General features: G+C 43.0%; 1 protein-coding gene across 1 annotated transcript in view; it reads right to left on the bottom strand.

Annotated features, from left to right (window-relative positions):
- Window positions 1–26,885, bottom strand: part of LOC124287949 (protein phosphatase 1 regulatory subunit SDS22-like) — a 107,274-nt gene that overhangs the window by 23,990 nt on the left and 56,399 nt on the right. Inside the window, exons 7-8 of the mRNA XM_046724443.1 lie at window positions 20,745–20,887; window positions 19,925–20,083 (exon numbers count right to left, since the gene is read on the bottom strand). Of these exons, the coding sequence (XP_046580399.1) occupies window positions 19,925–20,083; window positions 20,745–20,887 (302 nt within the window). The remainder of the gene's footprint in view (window positions 1–19,924; window positions 20,084–20,744; window positions 20,888–26,885) is intronic.

The following is a 26,885-nucleotide window of genomic DNA, read 5'->3' as shown; positions in this document are numbered from 1 at the left end:
TAGTTTTGGAGTGGAGAAGCATGTGATAAATGGCTATAGAATGTTTTCTTCCTGTTGCTGTCAGCTAAGAGCAATCATCTGTTCTAGATGAGGCAAAGATTCCTCTCACAAACTGGTGAGACATCACACAGAGAAATGTGCTTTCTGTAATGTACTTAATGATTATGTCAGATCCTTTCCGAATGTATTCCACCACCAATCACTAACATATACTTTTCACTGAAGATTACAAATTTAACTACTGTCATGATGTCTATCACACTAAATGATTTTTAACCTTCCTCTATGACTGCACCAAACAGATATTGTACTTTTCACTAACAAGTTTTGCATATGTGATTCTAAAGGCAATCTATGTTTTGGTTGTTTCATTTCACAACATGTTCTCTGAATCGGTAAATAGGATGTGGTCCATATTGCACATGAAAGTTTGATCATTTCAGGGATGTGGTTCACATGGAACATGGAAGTTTGATTGGCTGATGGATGAGATTCACATGGCACATGGATGTTTGATTGGTTGATGGATGTGGTTCATATGGCACATGGACATCTCTTTAGTTGATGGATGTGGTTCATATGGCACATGGATGTTTCATTGGTTGATGCACGTGGTTCATATGACACATGGATGTTTGATTGGTTGATGCATGTGGTTCATATGGCACATGGATGTTTGATTAGTTGATGGGTGTGGTTCATATGGCACATGGATGTTTGATTAGTTGATGGGTGTGGTTCATATGGCACATGGATGTTTGATTGGTTGATGCATGTGGTTCATGTGGCACATGGATGTTTGATTGACTGATGGATGTGGTTCATATGGCACATGGATGTTTGATTGACTGATGGATGTGGTTCATATGGCACATGGATGTTTGATTGACTGATGGATATGGTTCATATGGAGCATGGATGTTTCATTGGTTGATGCACGTGGTTCATATGGCACATGGATGTTTGATTGACTGATGGACATGGTTCATATGACACATGGATGTTTGATTGACTGATGGATGTGGTTCATATGGAGCATGGATGTTTCATTGGTTGATGCGGTTCACATGGCACATGGATGTTTGATTGGTTGATGCATGTGGTTCATATGGCACATGGATGTTTGATTGGTTGATGCATGTGGTTCATATGGCACATGGATGTTTCATTGGTTGATGGATGTGGTTCATATGGCACATGGATGTTTGATTAGTTGATGGGTGAGGTTCATATGGCACATGGATGTTTGATTGGTTGATGCATGTGGTTCATGTGGCACATGGATGTTTGATTGACTGATGGATGTGGTTCATATGGCACATGGATGTTTGATTGACTGATGGATATGGTTCATATGGAGCATGGATGTTTCATTGGTTGATGCACGTGGTTCATATGGCACATGGATGTTTGATTGACTGATGGATATGGTTTATATGGAGCATGGATGTTCCATTGGTTGATGCACGTGGTTCATATGGCACATGGATGTTTGATTGGTTGATGCATGTGGTTCATATGGCACATGGATGTTTGATTAGTTGATGCATGTGGTTCATATGGCACATGGATGTTTCATTGGTTGATGCATGTGGTTCATATGGCACATGGATGTTTGATTGGTTGATGGATGTTGTTCATATGGCACATGGATGTTTGATTGGTTGATGCATGTGGTTCATATGGCACATGGATGTTTGATTGGTTGATGCATGTGGTTCATATGGCACATGGATGTTTGATTAGTTGATGGATGTTGTTCATATGGCACATGGATGTTTGATTGGTTGATGCATGTGGTTCATATGGCACATGGATGTTTGATTAGTTGATGGATGTGGTTCATATGGCACATGGATGTTTCATTGGTTGATGCATGTGGTTCATATGGCACATGGATGTTTGATTGGTTGATGCATGTGGTTCATATGGCACATGGATGTTTCGATTGGTTGATGCATGTGGTTCATATGGCACATGGATGTTTCATTGGTTGATGGATGTGGTTCATATGACACATGGATGTTTCATTGGTTGATGCATGTGGTTCATATGGCACATGGATGTTTGATTGGTTGATGGATGTGGTTCATATGGCACATGGATGTTTGATTAGTTGATGGATGTGGTTCATATGGCACATGGATGTTTGATTGGTTGATGCATGTGGTTCATATGGCACATGGATGTTTGATTGGTTGATGCATGTGGTTCATATGGCACATGGATGTTTGATTAGTTGATGCATGTGGTTCATATGGCACATGGATGTTTGATTAGTTGATGCATGTGGTTCATATGGCAAATGGATATCTCATTAGTTGATGGATGTGGTTCACATCAACATGGATGTTTCATTGGTTGATGCATGTGGTTCATATGGCACATGGATGTTTCATTGGTTGATGGATGTGGTTCATATGACACATGGATGTTTCATTGGTTGATGCATGTGGTTCATATGGCACATGGATGTTTCATTGGTTGATGGATGTGGTTCATATGACACATGGATGTTTCATTGGTTGATGGATGTGGTTTATATGGCACATGGATGTTTCATTGGTTGATGGATGTGGTTCATATGGCACATGGATGTTTCATTGGTTGATGGATGTGGTTCATATGACACATGGATGTTTCATTGGTTGATGGATGTGGTTCATATGACACATGGATGTTTCATTGGTTGATGGATGTGGTTCATATGACACATGGATGTTTCATTGGTTGATGGATGTGGTTCATATGACACATGGATGTTTCATTAGTTGATGCATGTGGTTTATATGGAGCATGGATGTTTCATTGGTTGATGCATGTGGTTCATATGACACATGGATGTTTCATTGGTTGATGGATGTGGTTCATATGGCACATGGATGTTTGATTAATTGATGGGTGTGGTTCATATGGCACATGGATGTTTGATTGGTTGATGGATGTTGTTCATATGGCACATGGATGTTTGATTGGTTGATGCATGTGGTTCATATGGCACATGGATGTTTGATTGGTTGATGCATGTGGTTCATATGGCACATGGATGTTTGATTGGTTGATGGATGTTGTTCATATGGCACATGGATGTTTGATTGGTTGATGCATGTGGTTCATATGGCACATGGATGTTTGATTGGTTGATGCATGTGGTTCATATGGCACATGGATGTTTGATTGGTTGATGGATGTGGTTCATATGGCACATGGATGTTTGATTGGTTGATGCATGTGGTTCATATGGCACATGGATGTTTGATTAGTTGATGCATGTGGTTCATATGGCACATGGATGTTTGATTGGTTGATGGATGTTGTTCATATGGCACATGGATGTTTGATTAGTTGATGCATGTGGTTCATATGGCACATGGATGTTTGATTAGTTGATGCATGTGGTTCATATGGCACATGGATGTTTGATTAGTTGATGCATGTGGTTCATATGGCAAATGGATATCTCATTAGTTGATGGATGTGGTTCACACATCAACATGGATGTTTCATTGGTTGATGCATGTGGTTCATATGGCACATGGATGTTTCATTGGTTGATGGATGTGGTTCATATGACACATGGATGTTTCATTGGTTGATGCATGTGGTTCATATGGCACATGGATGTTTCATTGGTTGATGGATGTGGTTCATATATGACACATGGATGTTTCATTGGTTGATGGATGTGGTTTATATGGCACATGGATGTTTCATTGGTTGATGGATGTGGTTCATATGGCACATGAATGTTTCATTGGTTGATGGATGTGGTTCATATGACACATGGATGTTTCATTGGTTGATGGATGTGGTTCATATGACACATGGATGTTTCATTGGTTGATGGATGTGGTTCATATGACACATGGATGTTTCATTGGTTGATGGATGTGGTTCATATGACACATGGATGTTTCATTAGTTGATGCATGTGGTTTATATGGAGCATGGATGTTTCATTGGTTGATGCATGTGGTTCATATGACACATGGATGTTTCATTGGTTGATGGATGTGGTTCATATGGCACATGGATGTTTGATTAATTGATGGGTGTGGTTCATACATCAACATGGATGTTCCATTGGTTGATGGATGTTGTTCATATGGCACATGGATGTTTGATTGGTTGATGGATGTGGTTCATATGGCACATGGATGTTTGATTGGTTGATGCATGTGGTTCATATGACACATGGATGTTTCATTGGTTGATGCATGTGGTTCATATGACACATGGATGTTTCATTGGTTGATGGATGTGGTTCATATGGCACATGGATGTTTGATTAATTGATGGGTGTGGTTCATATGGCACATGGATGTTTGATTGGTTGATGGATGTTGTTCATATGGCACATGGATGTTTGATTGGTTGATGCATGTGGTTCATATGGCACATGGATGTTTGATTGGTTGATGCATGTGGTTCATATGGCACATGGATGTTTGATTGGTTGATGGATGTTGTTCATATGGCACATGGATGTTTGATTGGTTGATGCATGTGGTTCATATGGCACATGGATGTTTGATTAATTGATGCATGTGGTTCATATGGCACATGGATGTTTGATTGGTTGATGGATGTTGTTCATATGGCACATGGATGTTTGATTGGTTGATGCATGTGGTTCATATGGCACATGGATGTTTGATTGGTTGATGCATGTGGTTCATATGGCACATGGATGTTTCATTGGTTGATGGATGTTGTTCATATGGCACATGGATGTTTGATTGGTTGATGCATGTGGTTCATATGGCACATGGATGTTTGATTGGTTGATGCATGTGGTTCATATGGCACATGGATGTTTGATTAGTTGATGCATGTGGTTCATATGGCACATGGATGTTTCATTAGTTGATGGATGTTGTTCATATGGCACATGGATGTTTGATTAGTTGATGCATGTGGTTCATATGGCACATGGATGTTTGATTGGTTGATGCATGTGGTTCATATGGCACATGGATGTTTCATTGGTTGATGCATGTGGTTCATATGGCACATGGATGTTTCGATTGGTTGATGGATGTTGTTCATATGGCACATGGATATTTGATTGGTTGATGCATGTGGTTCATATGGCACATGGATGTTTGATTAATTGATGGATGTGGTTCATATGGCACATGGATGTTTGATTGGTTGATGGATGTTGTTCATATGGCACATGGATGTTTGATTGGTTGATGCATGTGGTTCATATGGCACATGGATGTTTGATTAGTTGATGCATGTGGTTCATATGGCACATGGATGTTTGATTAGTTGATGGATGTTGTTCATATGGCGCATGGATGTTTGATTGGTTGACGCATGTGGTTCATATGGCACATGGATGTTTGATTGGTTGATGGATGTGGTTCATATGGCACATGGATGTTTGATTGGTTGATGGATGTTGTTCATATGGCATATGGATGTTTGATTGGTTGATGCATGTGGTTCATATGGCACATGGATGTTTGATTAGTTGATGCATGTGGTTCATATGGCACATGGATGTTTCATTGGTTGATGGATGTTGTTCATATGGCACATGGATGTTTGATTAGTTGATGCATGTGGTTCATATGGCACATGAATGTTTGATTGGTTGATGCATGTGGTTCATATGGCACATGGATGTTTCATTGGTTGATGCATGTGGTTCATATGGCACATGGATGTTTCATTGGTTGATGGATGTGGTTCATATGACACATGGATGTTTGATTGGTTGATGCATGTGGTTCATATGGCACATGGATATCTCATTAGTTGATGGATGTGGTTCACACATCAACATGGATGTTTCATTGGTTGATGCATGTGGTTCATATGGCACATGGATGTTTGATTGGTTGATGGATGTGGATGATATGGCACATGGATGTTTGATTGGTTGATGCATGTGGTTCATATGACACATGGATGTTTCATTGGTTGATGGATGTGGTTCATATGACACATGGATGTTTCATTGGTTGATGGATGTGGTTCATATGGCACATGGATGTTTGATTAATAGATGGATGTGGTTCATATGGCACATGGATGTTTGATTGGTTGATGGATGTTGTTCATATGGCACATGGATGTTTGATTGGTTGATGCATGTGGTTCATATGGCACATGGATGTTTGATTGGTTGATGCATGTGGTTCATATGGCACATGGATGTTTGATTGGTTGATGGATGTTGTTCATATGGCACATGGATGTTTGATTGGTTGATGCATGTGGTTCATATGGCACATGGATGTTTTGATTAGTTGATGCATGTGGTTCATATGGCACATGGATGTTTCATTGGTTGATGGATGTTGTTCATATGGCACATGGATGTTTGATTGGTTGATGCATGTGGTTCATATGGCACATGGATGTTTGATTAGTTGATGCATGTGGTTCATATGGCACATGGATGTTTCGATTGGTTGATGGATGTTGTTCATATGGCACATGGATGTTTGATTAGTTGATGCATGTGGTTCATATGGCACATGAATGTTTGATTGGTTGATGCATGTGGTTCATATGGCACATGGATGTTTCATTGGTTGATGCATGTGGTTCATATGGCACATGGATGTTTCATTGGTTGATGGATGTGGTTCATATGACACATGGATGTTTGATTAGTTGATGCATGTGGTTCATATGGCAGATGGATATCTCATTAGTTGATGGATGTGGTTCACATCAACATGGATGTTTCATTGGTTGATGGATGTGGTTGATATGGCACATGGATGTTTCATTGGTTGACGCATGTGGTTCATATGGCACAAGGATGTTTGATTAGTTGATGCATGTGGTTCATATGGCACATGGATGTTTGATTGGTTGATGGATGTGGTTCATATGGCACATGGATGTTTGATTACTGATGGATGTGGTTCATATGACACATGGATGTTTCATTGGTTGATGCATGTGGTTCATATGGCACATGGATGTTTGATTGGTTGATGCATGTGGCTCATATGGCACATGGATGTTTCATTGGTTGATGCATGTGGTTCATATATGGCACATGGATGTTTCATTGGTTCTTGGATGTGATTCATATGGCACATGGATGTTTGATTGACTGATGGATGTTGTTCATATGGCACATGGATGTTTGAGTGGTTGATGCATGTGGTTCATATGGCACATGGATGTTTCATTGGTTGATGGATGTTGTTCATATGGCACATGGATGTTTCATTGGTTGATGGATGTTGTTCATATGACACATGGATGTTTGATTGACTGATGGATGTTGTTCATATGGCACATGGGTGTTTGATTGGTTCATGCATGTGGTTCATATGGCACATGGATGTTTGATTGGTTGATGGATGTGGTTGATATGGCACATGGATGTTTCATTGGTTGATGCATGTGGTTCATATGGCACATGGATGTTTGATTAGTTGATGCATGTGGTTCATATGGCACATGGATGTTTGATTGGTTGATGGATGTTGTTCATATGGCACATGGATGTTTGATTGGTTGATGCATGTGGTTCATATGGCACATGGATGTTTGATTGGTTGATGCATGTGGTTCATATGGCACATGGATGTTTGATTGGTTGATGGATGTTGTTCATATGGCACATGGATGTTTGATTGGTTGATGCATGTGGTTCATATGGCACATGGATGTTTGATTGGTTGATGCATGTGGTTCATATGGCACATGGATGTTTGATTGGTTGATGGATGTTGTTCATATGGCACATGGATGTTTGATTGGTTGATGCATGCGGTTCATATGGCACATGGATGTTTGATTAGTTGATGCATGTGGTTCATATGGCATATGGCACATGGATGTTTCATTGGTTGATGGATGTTGTTCATATGGCACATGGATGTTTGATTAGTTGATGCATGTGGTTCATATGGCACATGGATGTTTGATTGGTTGATGCATGTAGTTCATATGGCACATGGATGTTTCATTGGTTGATGGATGTGGTTCATATGGCACATGGATGTTTCATTGGTTGATGGATGTGGTTCATATGACACATGGATGTTTGATTAGTTGATGCATGTGGTTCATATGGCACATGGATATCTCATTAGTTGATGGATGTGGTTCACACATCAACATGGATGTTTCATTGGTTGATGCATGTGGTTCATATGGCACATGGATGTTTGATTGGTTGATGGATGTGGATGATATGGCACATGGATGTTTCATTGGTTGATGCATGTGGTTCATATGACACATGGATGTTTCATTGGTTGATGCATGTGGTTCATATGACACATGGATGTTTCATTGGTTGATGGATGTGGTTCATATGGCACATGGATGTTTGATTAATTGATGGGTGTGGTTCATATGGCACATGGATGTTTGATTGGTTGATGCATGTGGTTCATATGGCACATGGATGTTTGATTGGTTGACAGATGTTGTTCATATGGCATATGGATGTTTGATTGGTTGATGCATGTGGTTCATATGGCACATGGATGTTTGATTGGTTGATGCATGTGGTTCATATGGCACATGGATGTTTGATTGGTTGATGGATGTTGTTCATATGGCACATGGATGTTTGATTGGTTGATGCATGTGGTTCATATGGCACATGGATGTTTGATTGGTTGATGCATGTGGTTCATATGGCACATGGATGTTTGATTGGTTGATGGATGTTGTTCATATGGCACATGGATGTTTGATTGGTTGATGCATGTGGTTCATATGGCACATGGATGTTTGATTAGTTGATGCATGTGGTTCATATGGCACATGGATGTTTTCATTGGTTGATGGATGTTGTTCATATGGCACATGGATGTTTGATTAGTTGATGCATGTGGTTCATATGGCACATGGATGTTTGATTGGTTGATGCATGTAGTTCATATGGCACATGGATGTTTCATTGGTTGATGGATGTGGTTCATATGGCACATGGATGTTTTCATTGGTTGATGGATGTGGTTCATATGACACATGGATGTTTGATTAGTTGATGCATGTGGTTCATATGGCACATGGATATCTCATTAGTTGATGGATGTGGTTCACATCAACATGGATGTTTCATTGGTTGATGCATGTGGTTCATATGGCACATGGATGTTTGATTGGTTGATGGATGTGGTTGATATGGCACATGGATGTTTCATTGGTTGACGCATGTGGTTCATATGACACATGGATGTTTCATTGGTTGATGCATGTGGTTCATATGACACATGGATGTTTCATTGGTTGATGGATTTGGTTGATATGGCACATGGATGTTTGATTAATTGATGGGTGTGGTTCATATGGCACATGGATGTTTGATTGGTTGATGCATGTGGTTCATATGGCACATGGATGTTTGATTGGTTGACAGATGTTGTTCATATGGCATATGGATGTTTGATTGGTTGATGCATGTGGTTCATATGGCACATGGATGTTTGATTAGTTGATGCATGTGGATGGTATATGGCACATGGATGTTTCATTGGTTGATGGATGTTGTTCATATGGCACATGGATGTTTGATTAGTTGATGCATGTGGTTCATATGGCACATGAGTGTTTGATTGGTTGATGCATGTGGTTCATATGGCACATGGATGTTTCATTGGTTGATGCATGTGGTTCATATGGCACATGGATGTTTCGATTGGTTGATGGATGTGGTTCATATGACACATGGATGTTTGATTAGTTGATGCATGTGGTTCATATGGCACATGGATATCTCATTAGTTGATGGATGTGGTTCACACATCAACATGGATGTTTCATTGGTTGATGCATGTGGTTCATATGGCACATGGATGTTTGATTGGTTGATGGATGTGGTTGATATGGCACATGGATGTTTCATTGGTTGACGCATGTGGTTCATATGGCACAAGGATGTTTGATTAGTTGATGCATGTGGTTCATATGGCACATGGATGTTTGATTGGTTGATGGATGTGGTTCATATGGCACATGGATGTTTGATTTACTGATGGATGTGGTTCATATGACACATGGATGTTTTCATTGGTTGATGCATGTGGTTCATATGGCACACATGGATGTTTGATTGGTTGATGCATGTGGCTCATATGGCACATGGATGTTTCATTGGTTGATGCATGTGGTTCATATGGCACATGGATGTTTCATTGGTTCTTGGATGTGATTCATATGGCACATGGATGTTTGATTGACTGATGGATGTTGTTCATATGGCATATGGATGTTTGATGGTTGATGCATGTGGTTCATATGGCACATGGATGTTTGATTGGTTGATGGATGTTGTTCATATGGCATATGGATGTTTGATTGGTTGATGCATATGGTTCATATGGCACATGGATGTTTGATTGGTTGATGCATGTGGTTCATATGGCACATGGATGTTTGATTGGTTGATGGATGTTGTTCATATGGCACATGGATGTTTGATTGGTTGATGCATGTAGTTCATATGGCACATGGATGTTTGATTGGTTGATGCATGTGGTTCATATGGCACATGGATGTTTGATTGGTTGATGGATGTTGTTCATATGGCATATGGATGTTTGATTGGTTGATGCATGCGGTTCATATGGCACATGGATGTTTGATTAGTTGATGCATGTGGTTCATATGGCACATGGATGTTTCATTGGTTGATGGATGTTGTTCATATGGCACATGGATGTTTGATTAGTTGATGCATGTGGTTCATATGGCACATGGATGTTTCATTGGTTGATGCATGTAGTTCATATGGCAGATGGATGTTTCATTGGTTGATGCATGTGGTTCATATGGCACATGGATGTTTCATTGGTTGATGGATGTGGTTCATATGACACATGGATGTTTGATTAGTAGATGCATGTGGTTCATATGGCACATGGATATCTCATTAGTTGATGGATGTGGTTCATATGGCACATGGATGTTTGATTAATTGATGGGTGTGGTTCATATGGCACATGGATGTTTGATTGGTTGATGCATGTGGTTCATATGGCACATGGATGTTTCATTGGTTGACGGATGTTGTTCATATGGCATATGAATGTTTGATTGGTTGATGCATGTGGTTCATATGGCACATGGAAGTTTGATTAGTTGATGCATGTGGTTCATATGGCACATGGATGTTTCATTGGTTGATGGATGTTGTTCATATGGCACATGGATGTTTGATTAGTTGATGCATGTGGTTCATATGGCACATGGATGTTTGATTGGTTGATGCATGTGGTTCATATGGCACATGGATGTTTCATTAGTTGATGCATGTGGTTCATATGGCACATGGATGTTTCATTGGTTGATGGATGTGGTTCATATGACACATGGATGTTTGATTAGTTGATGCATGTGGTTCATATGGCACATGGATATCTCATTAGTTGATGGATGTGGTTCACACATCAACATGGATGTTTCATTGGTTGATGCATGTGGTTCATATGGCACATGGATGTTTGATTGGTTGATGGATGTGGTTCATATGGCACATGGATGTTTCATTGGTTGACGTATGTGGTTCATATGGCACAAGGATGTTTGATTAGTTGATGCATGTGGTTCATATGGCACATGGATGTTTGATTAGTTGATGCATGTGGTTCATATGGCACATGGATGTTTCATTGGTTGATGGATGTTGTTCATATGGCACATGGATGTTTGATTAGTTGATGCATGTGGTTCATATGGCACATGGATGTTTCATTGGTTGATGCATGTGGTTCATATGGCACATGGATGTTTCATTGGTTGATGCATGTGGTTCATATGGCACATGGATGTTTCATTGGTTGATGGATGTGGTTCATATGACACATGGATGTTTGATTAGTAGATGCATGTGGTTCATATGGCACATGGATATCTCATTAGTTGATGGATGTGGTTCATATGGCACATGGATGTTTGATTAATTGATGGGTGTGGTTCATATGGCACATGGATGTTTGATTGGTTGATGCATGTGGTTCATATGGCACATGGATGTTTCATTGGTTGATGGATGTTGTTCATATGGCATATGAATGTTTGATTGGTTGATGCATGTGGTTCATATGGCACATGGAAGTTTGATTAGTTGATGCATGTGGTTCATATGGCACATGGATGTTTTCATTGGTTGATGGATGTTGTTCATATGGCACATGGATGTTTGATTAGTTGATGCATGTGGTTCATATGGCACATGAATGTTTGATTGGTTGATGCATGTGGTTCATATGGCACATGGATGTTTCATTGGTTGATGCATGTGGTTCATATGGCACATGGATGTTTCATTGGTTGATGGATGTGGTTCATATGACACATGGATGTTTGATTAGTTGATGCATGTGGTTCATATGGCACATGGATATCTCATTAGTTGATGGATGTGGTTCACACATCAACATGGATGTTTCATTGGTTGATGCATGTGGTTCATATGGCACATGGATGTTTGATTGGTTGATGGATGTGGTTGATACGGCACATGGATGTTTCATTGGTTGACGTGATGTGGTTCATATGGCACAAGGATGTTTGATTAGTTGATGCATGTGGTTCATATGGCACATGGATGATTGATTAGATTGATGCATGTGGTTCATATGGCACATGGATGTTTGATTGGTTGATGGATGTGGTTCATATGGCACATAGATGTTTGATTTACTGATGGATGTGGTTCATATGACACATGGATGTTTCATTGCTTGATGCATGTGGTTCATATGGCACATGGATGTTTGATTGGTTGATGCATGTGGCTCATATGGCACATGGATGTTTCATTGGTTGATGCATGTGGTTCATATGGCACATGGATGTTTCATTGGTTCTTGGATGTGATTCATATGGCACATGGATGTTTGATTGACTGATGGATGTTGTTCATATGACACATGGATGTTTGATTGGTTGATGGATGTTGTTCATATGACACATGGATGTTTCATTGGTTGATGGATGTGGTTCATATGGCACATGGATGTTTCATTGGTTGATGGATGTGGTTCATATGACACATGGATGTTTCATTGGTTGATGGATGTGGTTCATATGACACATGGATGTTTCATTGGTTGATGGATGTGGTTCATATGACACATGGATGTTTCATTGGTTAATGGATGTGGTTCATATGACACATGGATGTTTCATTGGTTGATGGATGTGGTTCATATGACACATGGATGTTTCATTGGTTGATGGATGTGGTTCATATGACACATGGATGTTTCATTGGTTGATGGATGTGGTTCATATGACACATGGATGTTTCATTGGTTGATGGATGTGGTTCATATGACACATGGATGTTTCATTGGTTGATGGATGTGGTTCATATGACACATGGATGTTTCATTGGTTGATGCATGTGGTTCATATGGCACATGGATGTTTCATTGGTTGATGCATGTGGTTCATATGACACATGGATGTTTCATTGGTTGATGGATGTGGTTCATATGACACATGGATGTTTGATTGGTTGATGCATGTGGTTCATATGACACATGGATGTTTCATTGGTTGATGCACGTGGTTCATATGACACATGGATGTTTCATTGGTTGATGGATGTGGTTCATATGACACATGGATGTTTCATTGGTTAATGGATGTGGTTCATATGACATGGATGTTTGATTAGTTGATGCATGTGGTTCATATGGCACATGGATGTTTCATTGGTTGATGGATGTGGTTCATATGACACATGGATGTTTCATTAGTTGATGCATGTGGTTTATATGGAGCATGGATGTTTCATTGGTTGATGGATGTGGTTCATATGACACATGGATGTTTCATTGGTTGATGGATGTGGTTCATATGGCACATGGATGTTTCATTGGTTGATGCATGTGGTTCATATGGCACATGGATGTTTCATTGGTTGATGGATGTGGTTCATATGACACATGGATGTTTCATTGGTTGATGGATGTGGTTCATATGGCACATGGATGTTTCATTGGTTGATGCATGTGGTTCATATGGCACATGGATGTTTGATTGGTTGATGGATGTTGTTCATATGGCACATGGATGTTTGATTTGTTGATGCATGTGGTTCATATGGCACATGGATGTTTGATTGGTTGATGCATGTGGTTCATATGGCACATGGATGTTTCATTGGTTGATGGATGTTGTTCATATGGCACATGGATGTTTGATTGGTTGATGCATGTGGTTCATATATGGCACATGGATGTTTGATTGGTTGATGCATGTGGTTCATATGGCACATGGATGTTTCATTGGTTGATGGATGTGGTTCATATGGCACATGGATGTTTGATTGGTTGATGCATGTGGTTCATATGGCACATGGATGTTTGATTGGTTGATGCATGTGGTTCATATGGCACATGGATGTTTCATTGGTTGATGGATGTGGTTCATATGGCACATGGATGTTTGATTAGTTGATGCATGTGGTTCATATGGAGCATGGATGTTTCATTAGTTGATGGATGTGGTTCATAAACATCAACATGGATGTTTCATTGGTTGATGCATGTGGTTCATATGGCACATGGATGTTTCATTGGTTGATGGATGTGGTTCATATGACACATGGATGTTTCATTAGTTGATGCATGTGGTTCATATGGCACATGGATGTTTCATTGGTTGATGGATGTGGTTCATATGACACATGGATGTTTCATTGGTTGATGGATGTGGTTCATATGGCACATGGATGTTTCATTGGTTGATGGATGTGGTTCATATGGCACATGGATGTTTCATTGGTTGATGGATGTGGTTCATATGACACATGGATGTTTCATTGGTTGATGGATGTGGTTCATATGACACATGGATGTTTCATTGGTTGATGGATGTGGTTCATATGACACATGGATGTTTCATTGGTTGATGGATGTGGTTCATATGACACATGGATGTTTCATTAGTTGATGCATGTGGTTTATATGGAGCATGGATGTTTCATTGGTTGATGCATGTGGTTCATATGACACATGGATGTTTCATTGGTTGATGGATGTGGTTCATATGGCACATGGATGTTTGATTGGTTGATGCATGTGGTTCATATGGCACATGGATGTTTGATTGGTTGATGCATGTGGTTCATATGGCACATGGATGTTTGATTGGTTGATGCATGTGGTTCATATGGCACATGGATGTTTGATTGGTTGATGCATGTGGTTCATATGGCACATGGATGTTTGATTGGTTGATGGATGTTGTTCATATGGCACATGGATGTTTGATTGGTTGATGGATGTGGTTCATATGGCACATGGATGTTTGATTGGTTGATGCATGTGGTTCATATGGCACATGGATGTTTGATTGGTTGATGGATGTTGTTCATATGGCACATGGATGTTTGATTGGTTGATGCATGTGGTTCATATGGCACATGGATGTTTGATTAGTTGATGCATGTGGTTCATATGGCACATGGATGTTTCATTGGTTGATGGATGTTGTTCATATGGCACATGGATGTTTGATTAGTTGATGCATGTGGTTCATATGGCACATGAATGTTTGATTGGTTGATGCATGTGGTTCATATGGCACATGGATCTTTGATTGGTTGATGCATGTGGTTCATATGGCACATGGATGTTTCATTGGTTGATGGATGTGGTTCATATGACACATGGATGTTTGATTAGTTGATGCATGTGGTTCATATGGCAAATGGATATCTCATTAGTTGATGGATGTGGTTCACACATCAACATGGATGTTTCATTGGTTGATGCATGTGGTTCATATGGCACATGGATGTTTGATTGGTTGATGGATGTGGTTGATATGGCACATGGATGTTTCATTGGTTGATGCATGTGGTTCATATGGCACAAGGATGTTTGATTAGTTGATGCATGTGGTTCATATGGCACATGGATGTTTGATTGGTTGATGGATGTGGTTCATATGGCACATGGATGTTTGATTGACTGATGGATGTGGTTCATATGGCACATGGATGTTTCATTGGTTGATGGATGTGGTTCATATGGCACATGGATGTTTGATTGGTTGATGCATGTGGTTCATATGGCACATGGATGTTTCGATTGGTTGATGCATGTGGTTCATATGGCACATGGATGTTTCATTGGTTGATGGATGTTGATTCATATGGCACATGGATGTTTCGATTGGTTGATGGATGTTGTTCATATGGCACATGGATGTTTGATTGGTTGATGCATGTGGTTCATATGGCACATGGATGTTTCATTGGTTGATGGATGTGGTTCATATGGCACATGGATGTTTCATTGGTTGATGGATGTGATTCATATGGCACATGGATGTTTGATTGACTGATGGATGTTGTTCATATGGCACATGGATGTTTGATTGGTTGATGCATGTGGTTCATATGGCACATGGATGTTTGATTGGTTCTTGGATGTGGCTCATATGACACATGGATGTTTGATTAGTTGATGCATGTGGTTCATATGGCACATGGATGTTTGATTGACTGATGGATGTTGTTCATATGGCACATGGATGTTTGATTGGTTGATGGATGTGGTTCACACATCAACATGGATGTTTGATTAGTTGATGGAAGTGTTTCATATGAAACATGGATGTTTGATTGACTGATGGATGTGGTTCATATGGCACATGGATGTTTCATTGGTTGATGGATGTGGTTCATACGACACAAGGATGTTTGATTAGTTGATGGATGTGGTTCACACATCAACATGGATGTTTGATTGGCTGATGGATGTGGTTCATACGACACATGGATGTTTGATTGGCTGATGGATGTGGTTCATATAGTAAGTGGATGTTTGATTAGTTGGTGGATGTGGTTCACATGACACATGGATATTTCATTGGCTGATGGATGTGGTTCACATGGATGTATGATTGGCTGATGGATGTGGTTCATATTGAACATAAGAGTTTGATTGGCTGATGGATGTGGTTCATATTGAACATAAGAGTTTGATTGGTTGATGGATGTGGTTCACATGGTAAATGGATGTTTCCATAGACCATGCATATCGTTTTTACATGTTTTTATCTGGAAACCTTGCTACACATAGCCATCTGTAATCTAAGGCCAGTTACCTTCCTGCAGAACAAGTCTGAGGTATTCATCAGACCTTTACAATGAAAAGACATTTAAACTTGCACCCATACAACAGCAGGATGGGGCAGTCAAAGACATCAACGTTTCATATCCTCACTTCCTTGGCATCACAATATGGAAAATTACATCATTCTGCATTTCACCTTTATGACAACAAAACCAAACAGTGACATTGTCTTCCTATTTCTTGCATCTTCATGACGTCATAATAAAAAATGACATAATCATTCTATTTCTTGAATCTTAATGACATCACAGTGATAGCTGTAGCATTTAGGAATGACATAACAGCATGGTAACTACGTCTGTCTTTAATGTCATAAACATCAATACGATACATCTCCTTTTTGACCAAGAAGATAATAGAATAGATTTTAAACAACTACATTGGAACTAGTTTATGGCTTAATACTGAACGGTAATGATTCAAGTTGAACACATTCCTTGATTCAGAATTCACGATGTTTTCAGCAGTGTCAATGATGTTTGGACAGATGCTGGTGTTGGCTGTATGGGTGTCGATGAATGTAATAACTGGAGAACTGAGTGTATCACAAAGATGGATACACGTGTTCTGTGAATGTTGAGAGTCAGTAGTGAAGCTGTTTTAGCTAGTCACAAAGCCAGTTGTCACTGTTGCCATTTTTCTAGGTCGGTGACACATGAGTAGCTGAGTTTGACTGCTTACGGCACAATAGCGGATCGGTAATCTAGAAGAGCAACATATCGTTCCTTGTTCTTCCTCCACAACTGCTGAGCTGTTTGGACAGCTCTCTCTGCTTCTCAATTTGACTAAGGAAAACCTGGTGGAGATGTCGCATGCTGTATTCCTTAGACTCAACAGAAGAGAAGGAAGCAAAATGGGAGCCATTGTCAACACAGAGCAGTTCTGGTATGCCATCTAGACTCGTCTGCTGGAACATCCTTCCCGAGCTTGTACACATCTGTATGGTATCATGTCTGTACGACTGTAAGGTCTCATGACTGTACACAACTGTAAGGTCTCATGTTTGTACACAATTGTAAGGTCTCAGCACTGTACACGACTGCAAGATTTCATGTCTGTACACGACTATAAGGTCTCAGGACAGTACATGACCGTAAGGTCTAAAGGACTGTACACGACTATAAGGTCTCACGACTGTACATGACTGTACACAACTGTAAGGTCTCATGACTATAAGGTCTCATGTCTGTACCACGAGGGTAAGGTCTCAGGACTGTGGGTCTCATGTCTGTACATGAATGTAAGGTCTCAGGACTATCTACGACTGTAAGGTCTCAGGACTGTACCGCGACCATTAGGCCTCACAACTATAATGACGGTAAGGTCTCATGTCTGTACACAAATGTAAAGTCTCATGATTATACGACTGTAAGGTCTCATGTCTGTACAAGAACGTACAGTCTCAGGACTGTACATGACTGTAAAGTATCATGTCTGTACACGACCATTAGGTCTCATGTCTGAACACAACTGGAATGTCTCAGGACTGTACACGACTGCAATGTCTCAGGACTTTACACGACTGCAATGTCTCAGGACTGTACACGACTGCAATGTCTCAGGACTGTACACGAACTGCAATGTCTCAGGACTGTACACAACTGCAGTGTCTCAGGACTGCATCTCCAGGACAGCACCTCTGTGTGCAATGTCTCAGGTGTGCACTGGTAGTAGGCAATGTATCTGCAATGTCTGTACATGACTATAAGGTCTCAGGACATGTACGACCGTGAAGGTCTAAAGGACTGTGTATGTCTACTGTACGACTATAAGGTCTCCACGACTGATACATGACTGTACGACTGTAAGGTCTCATGACTGTAAGGTCTCATGTCTGTACATGACCATAAGGTCTCAGGACTGTACACAACTGTAAGGTCTCACTGACTGTACACAACTGTAAGGTCTCAGGACTGTACACACGACTCCAATTTCTCAGGACTGTACACAACTGCATCTCAGCATCTCTGTGTGCAGTCTCAGGACTGTACACAACTCAGGACAATGTCTCAGGTCTCATGACTGTACACAACTCTGCAATGTCTCATTTCTGACTGGACAGTGTCTCAGGACTGCATCTCAGCATCTCTGTGTGCAGTCTCAGCATCTCTATGTGTGCAGGTAGTAGGGATGTTGTACAGAAACCTTGCAGAGACATGGCATCTGACTGTTAGTGCTTCGCAGAAAATGTAATAATGATATCTCTTGCAAATGTGGACAATTGCAAGCATCTCCTGCTGGTTCTGGGTGTCAATTCTGTTCTGTAGGGGTCAGAGCCCTGGAGGTGTATGCCGGTGGTTTCCAACTTGGAGAAGAAGACTTCCAAGTGCAAAGTGGCTGGCATCACATTGAATTACCACGTTCCTTTCCTGAGGCACTGCTACAAAGTTCTTCAGATTTCACCATTTATGTTGTAGTTTATCCCAGTGGAATTCAGTTTCCTGCTCAAATCTGGTATCAAATCCTTGAACTGTATTCAGAGCTTCTGTGACTGTTTAGGCCACTTTTCACAGTGCCATGTGGTTTCCTGACATATGACTGGTTCCATCCACTTATCAATGAGTGCAGGTTTCTTTAAAAACTCGAGTTTTATGAAAATATTCAAAGTTTAACATAATGGTGTGGTGACTTAACTAGACCTGTCTCTACTGTGGTGATCTGTCAGTCGTAAACATCAATACATTACATACCATCATCCCATGCACCTTCATGACATCACAATCAAACAATATCATTTCAATTGTTGCACCTTCACGGAGATATTCAAATTTAAAACAATCGGTTATATAATGCAGTTCTGCATCTATAGCAAATTACATCTACCATCTCACCTGTAGGTGAGGTAGACCTGCCAGACCACTGAGATCAGAGATCCTGTTTCCAGAAAGATCCACCTCCTGTAGCTTCTTACATCGCTGCATATCTGTCACCTTCCGAAGTCGGTTGTTGGAGGCTGAGAGCTCCTCCAGGTTTGGTAAGTAGTTTAAGGCCTGCAATATATACACTTAGTTAAAGGCTGGAGATATATACAGGCAGTTTAAGGCCTGCAATATATACACTTAGTTAAAGGCCGGAGATATATACAGGTAGTTTAAGGCCTGCAATATATACACTTAGTTAAAGGCCGTCAGTATGTACAGGTAGTTTAAGGCCTGCAATATATACACTTAGTTAAAGGCCAGGGATATATACATGCAGTTTAAGGCCCGCAATATATACAGATAGATCAAGGCCAACAATATATACAGATACTTCAAGGCCAGCAATATATACAGATAGCACAAGGCTAGCAATATATACAGATAGATCAAGGCCAACAATATATACAGATACTTCAAGGCCAGCAATATATACAGATAGCTCTAGGCTAGCAATATATACAGATTGTCCAAGGCCAGCAATATAAACAAGCTGCTAAAGGAATGTAATATATCCAAGTTGTTGGAGACATGCTATATAAACAGGTAGTTCCAAGCCTGCTGTATAGATGAGTAGATCTATCCTGTAAACATGGGGACCAGGAAGCTCGTCAGCTAATCAAGTGGAACTTCCTAGTTCACGTAAGATCGAGACATGGTAATAAAGCATGACCAGAAGAGTTTAGATACTGATGAGGCAAACATTATTTAAATGTACTGTGAAACTCCTTACTGAGAGGTTGTCCAGCATATTGGAGCTGAGGTGAAGCACAGTGATCTGGACACACGCTACAAGGTCACTTGTCTCCAGGCGTAGCAGGTGGTTGCTGTCCAGTCTCAGAGTGCGCAGCTTCTTCAGGCTGCTCAAGCCTCGACCTGGAAAGTAGAACATGAGCCAGTTGAACTCATCAGACTGGAGGTAGAGGAGGGGTCTGGGATGAATTTTATCTGATACTCAGGCACAATCTCCATATTCTCTGGTTTCCATTCATATCAACTTCACTTTATCTTATGCCCACATCAGACCGACCTCCCTCACATAATGTTTACCCCACACCAGGTCGTACTCCCTCACTTTGTATTCACACCACACCAGACCGTCCTCCCTCACATAATGTTCACCCCACACCAGGCCGACCTCCCTCACTTTATGTTCACCCTCCACCAGGCCGTCCTCCCTCACATAATGTTCACACCACACCAGGCCTTCCTCTCTCACATAATGTTCACACCACACCAGGCCGTCCTCCCTCACTTTAACTTCACCCCACACCAGGCCGTCCTCCTTCACTTAATGTTCATCCCCCACGAGGCTGTCCTCCCTCACAAAATGTTCACCCCAGACCAGGCCGACCTCCCTCACATAATGTTTACCCCACACCAGGTCGTACTCCCTCACTTTGTATTCACACCACACCAGACCGTCCTCCCTCACTTAATGTTCACCCTACACCAGGACGACCTCCCTCACTTTATGTTCACCCCACACCAGGCCGACCTCCCTCACTTAATGTTCACCCCACACCAGGCCGACCTCCCTCACTTCATGTTCACCCCACACCAGGCCGTCCTCCGTCACTTTATGTTCACCCCACACCAACCCGACCTCCCTCACTTTATGTTCACACCACACCAGGCCGTCCTCCCTCACTTAATGTTCACCCCACACCAGACCGTCCTCCCTCACTTTATGTTCACCCCACACCAACCCGACCTCCCTCACTTTATGTTCACACCACACCAGGCTGTCCTCCCTCACTTTATGTTCTACCCACACCAGACCGTCCTCCCTCACATAATGTTCACACCACACCAGGCCGTCCTCCCTCACTTTATTTTCACCCCACCCCTGACCGTACACTCCCTCACTTTATGTTCACCCCACACCAACCCGTCCTCCCTCACATAATGTTTACATCACACCAGGCCGTCCTCCCTCACTTTATGTTCACCCCACACCAGGCCGTCCTCCCTCACTTTATGTTCACACCACACCAGGCCATCCTCCCTCACATAATGTTCACACCACACCAGGCCGTACTCCCTCACTTTATGTTCACCCCACACCAGACCGTCCTCCCTCACATAATGTTCACACCACACCAGGCCGTCCTCCCTCACTTTATATTTTCACCCCACCCCTGACCGCCCTCCCTCACTTTAATGTTCACCCCACACCAACCCGCCCTCTCCCTCACATAATGTTTACACCCCACACCAGGTCAGCCCTCCTCACTTTTAGGCCGCCCTTCACTGTATTCCCACACCAGGTCAGCTCCTCCTCACTTTATGTTCACACCACACCAGGCCGTCCTCCTCACTCACTTAATGTTCCACTCCCCACACCAGGCTGACTCCTCCCTCACTTTTGTATTCACACCACACCAGGCCGTCCTCCCTCACTTTATGTTCACCCCACACCAGGCCGTCCTCCCTCACTTTATGTTCACACCACACCAGGCCGTCCTCCCTCACTTTATGTTCACCCCACACCAGGCAGTCTCCCTCCCTCACTTTTGTATTCACCCCACACCAGGCCGTCCTCTCCCTCACTTTTATGTTCACACACCACACCAGGTCAGTCCTCCCTCACTTTATGTTCACACCACACACCAGGCCGCCCTCCCTCACTTTAATGTTCACACCACACCAGTCCTCCTGCCGCCCTCCCTCAGTCCTCACTCGCTGTATTCACACTCCCACACCAGTGCCGTACCTCCCTCCTCACTTTAATGTTCACCCCACACCAGGCAGTCCTCCCTCACTTAATGCTTCCACAACACACCAGGCAGTCAGTCCTTCCTTAATGTTCACCCCACACCACACCAGGGCTCTCCCCACTTTCTTTATGTTCACCCCACACCAGGGCCGCTCCTCCCTCACTTTATAATGTTCACTCCCACACCAGGGCCGTCTGCCCTCCCTCACTTAACCCCACGTTCACAACACACCAGGCAGTCTCCTCCCTCACTTAATGTTCACCCCACACCAGGCCGCCCCTCCCTCACTTTATGTTCACTCCCACACCAGGCCCTCCCCCACTTTGTATTCAATTCCCACACCCCGCCCTCCCTCACTTAATGTTCACCCCACACCAGCCCGTCCTCCCTCACATAATGTTCACCCCACACCAGCCCGTCCTCCCTCACATAATGTTCACCCCACACCAGGCAGTCCTCCCTCACTTAATGTTCACCCCACACCAGGCCGTCCTCCCTCACTTAACGTTCACAACACACCAGGCAGTCCTCCCTCACTTAATGTTCACCCCACACCAGGCCGCCCCTCCCTCACTTAATCGCTCACAACACACCAGGCCGTCCTCCTCCTCCTCACACTCCAGGTCAGCCCTCCCTCACTTAAGGCCGTCCTCCCTCACTTAATGTTCACCCCACACCAGCCCTCCTCCCTCCCTCACATAACCCCACACCAGGTCCCTCACTCCCACACCAGGCCAGTCCTCCCTCACATAATGTTCACCCACACCAGGCCGCCCCTCCCCACTTAATGTTCACCCCACACCAGGCCGTCCTCCCTCTACTCCTCCAATTCTCACTTAATCAGGACACACCAGGTCAGTCTCCTCACTTTATGTTCACCCCACACCAGGCAGTCCTCCCTCACTTAATGTTCACCCCACACCAGGCCGCCCATCCCCCCTCCCTCACTTAACGTTCACAACACACCAGGCAGTCCTCCCTCACTTAATGTTCACCCCACACCAGGCCGTCCTCCCTCACTTAACGTTCACAACACACCAGGCAGTCCTCCCTCACTTAATGTTCACCCCACACCAGGCCGTCCTCCCTCACTTAACGTTCACAACACACCAGGCAGTCCTCCCTCACTTTATGTTCACCCCACACCAGGCCGTCCTCCCTCACTTCATGTTCACACCACACCAGGCCGTCCTCCCTCACTTTATGTTCACCCCACACCAGGCCGACCTCCCTCACTTAATGTTCACCCCACACCAGACCGACCTCCCTAACTTTATGTTCACCCCACACCAAGATGACTCCAAGGTTTCGGATGAGAATTTGGATTTCCTGACACTGAGGTTTTACATTCTCAACCAAAACCGAGGAGGAGTCTTTTATCAAACTTATAAACCGTCTTAGACAACAAAAATTACATATGTATTATTTTCAATTTGTGCATGTACTGAGTAGAACAACATTGATGGAACAGCCCGCAAATGATGGAACAGCCAGTATCAACTGGGATGCGACTGGCAGCCAACACCTTGCCCCGCACGCGCAATGCTCATGCTCTGCACGCGCTACCCGTGTCCTGCACATGCGCTGCCCGCAGTACCTGTCTTGTGAGAAACACATGGTTCATACTGACAAACAATCTCATTCCTCACAGCGATCCTTCGTAGGCGTGGTGGATAAAACCGCCAAGCTCGAGAGCCGATGGGTTATGGTTCAAACCAGTTATCGCCACTAAATATTGGAAGTTTTCAATAATGAGATATTTTACTGATCAGTCATAGCAAGACAAAGTTGTATCAGTCATAAATAATGGTCATTTCAAAACCTCACATCATGGTATGAGGTTTTACAACCGACCATTGTAAAACTTCAAGATTTTCGTGATGAGGTTTTACAATGGTCATTGTAAAACCTCCTGCAATCGTGAAAACCTCTACCGAGGTTATTCCATAATGCCAAGCAGCTGCAAAACAATAGACAACATTGGCCATAGGTTTATAAGTTATGCCCAAACCAACCCAGACCACCTCCCTCACTTTATGTTTACACCACACCAGACCACACCTCCCTCACTTAATGTTCACCCCACATCAGGCCGACCTCCCTCACTTTGTATTCAAACCACACCAACCCTCCCTCACCCCACACCTTTATGTTCACTCCCACACCAGGTCACCTTCCTTAATGTTCACCCAGGCCGCCCTCCCTCACCTGTTCTTTATGTTCTCCAACACACCAGGCAGGCAGTCCTCCCTCACTTTATGTTCACCCCACACCAGGTCCGTCCCTCCCTCACTTAATGTTCACTCCCACACCAGGTCAGTCCCTCCCTCACTTAACGTTCTCAACTTACCATGTCCTCCCTCACACTCCCACACCAGGCAGTCCTCCCTCACTTTATGTTCACCCCACACCAGGCCGTCCTCCCTCACTTAATGTTCACCCCACACCAGGCCGTCCTCCCTCACATAATGTTCACCCCACACCAGCCCGTCCTCCCTCACATAATGTTCACCCCACACCAGGCACGCCGCCCTCCCTCACTTAATGTTCACCCCACACCAGCCCGGGCGCCCTCCCTCACTTAATGTTCATTTCCCACACCAGGCAGTCCTCCCTCACTTTAATGTTCACTCCCACACCAGGCTGTCCTCCCTCACTTAATGTTCACAACACACCAGGCAGTCCTCCCTCACTTTGTATTCACACCACACCAGGCTCGGTCCTCCCTCACATTAATGTTCCACCCTACACCTCACGCCCTCCTTATGTTCACTCCCACACCAGCCCGGCCCTCCCTCACATAATGTTCACCCCACACCAGCCCGTCCTCCCTCACATAATGTTCACCCCACACCAGGCAGTCCTCCCTCACTTAATGTTCACCCCACACCAGGCCGTCCTCCCTCACTTAACGTTCACAACACACCAGGCAGTCCTCCCTCACTTAATGTTCTCACCCCACACCAGGTCCGTCCCTCCCTCACTTAACGCTCACAACACACCAGGCAGTCCTCCCTCACTTAATGTTCACCCCACACCCAGGCCGCCTCCCTCCCTCACTTAACGTTCACAACACACCAGGCAGTCCTCCCCCTCACTTTATGTTCACTCCCACACCAGGCCGCCCTCCCTCACTTCATGTTCACTCCCACACCACACCAGGCCGCCTCCCTCACTTTATGTTCACCCCACACCAGGCCGCAATTCCTCCCTCACTTAATGTTCACCCCACACCAGACCGACTCCCCTAACTTTATGTTCACCCTACACCAAGATGACTCCAAGGCTTTGGATGAGAATTTGATTTCCCTGACACTGAGGTTTTACATTCTCAACGTCCAAAACCGAGGAGGAGTCTTTATCAAACTTATAAAACCGCCTTAGACAAATAAAAATTACATATGTATTATTTTCAATTTGTGCATGTACTGAGTAGAACAACATTGATGGAACAGCCCGCAAATGATGGAACAGCCAGTATCAACTGGGATGCGACCCCAGCAGCCAACATTCCTTGCCCTCAAGACGCAATGCAATGCTCATGCCTGCACGCTACCCGTGTCCTGCACATGCTACGCTGCCCGCAGTACCTGTCTTGTGAGAAACACATGGTTCATACTGACAAACAATCTCATTCCTCACAGCGCATCCTTCAGATGGTGGATAAAACCGCCAAGCTCGAGAGCGATGGCTGCGTTGAGGTTAAACCAGTTTATCGCCACTAAATATTGGAAGTTTTCTTCATTAAATGAGATATTTTAACGATCAGTCATAGCAAGACAAAGTTGTATCAGTCATAAATAATGGTCATTTTCAAAACCTCACACATCATGGTATGAGGTTTTACAACGACCATTGTAAGCAGACCTCGTCATGAGGGTTTTACAATGGTCATTGTAAAACCTCCTGCAATCCGTAAAGTTCCCTACCCGGAGGTTAATTCCATAATGCTAAGCAGCTGCAAAACAATAGACAACTCATTGGCCATAGGTTTATAAGTTATGCCCAAACCAACCTCGGACCTCCTCACTTTATGTATGTTTACACCACACCAGACCGACTCTCCCCTCACTTTAATGTTCACTCCCACATCAGGCCGACTCCCTCACTTTGTATTCAAACCACACCAACCCGACTCCTCCCTAACTTTGATG

Source organism: Haliotis rubra, unplaced genomic scaffold (assembly GCF_003918875.1).
Source record: "Haliotis rubra isolate DU_JTF1 unplaced genomic scaffold, ASM391887v1 Scf409, whole genome shotgun sequence".
NCBI lineage: Eukaryota > Metazoa > Mollusca > Gastropoda > Lepetellida > Haliotidae > Haliotis > Haliotis rubra.
The sequence above is the reverse complement of the archived record's forward strand: the minus strand, read 5'-3'. Positions and strand labels throughout refer to the sequence as shown.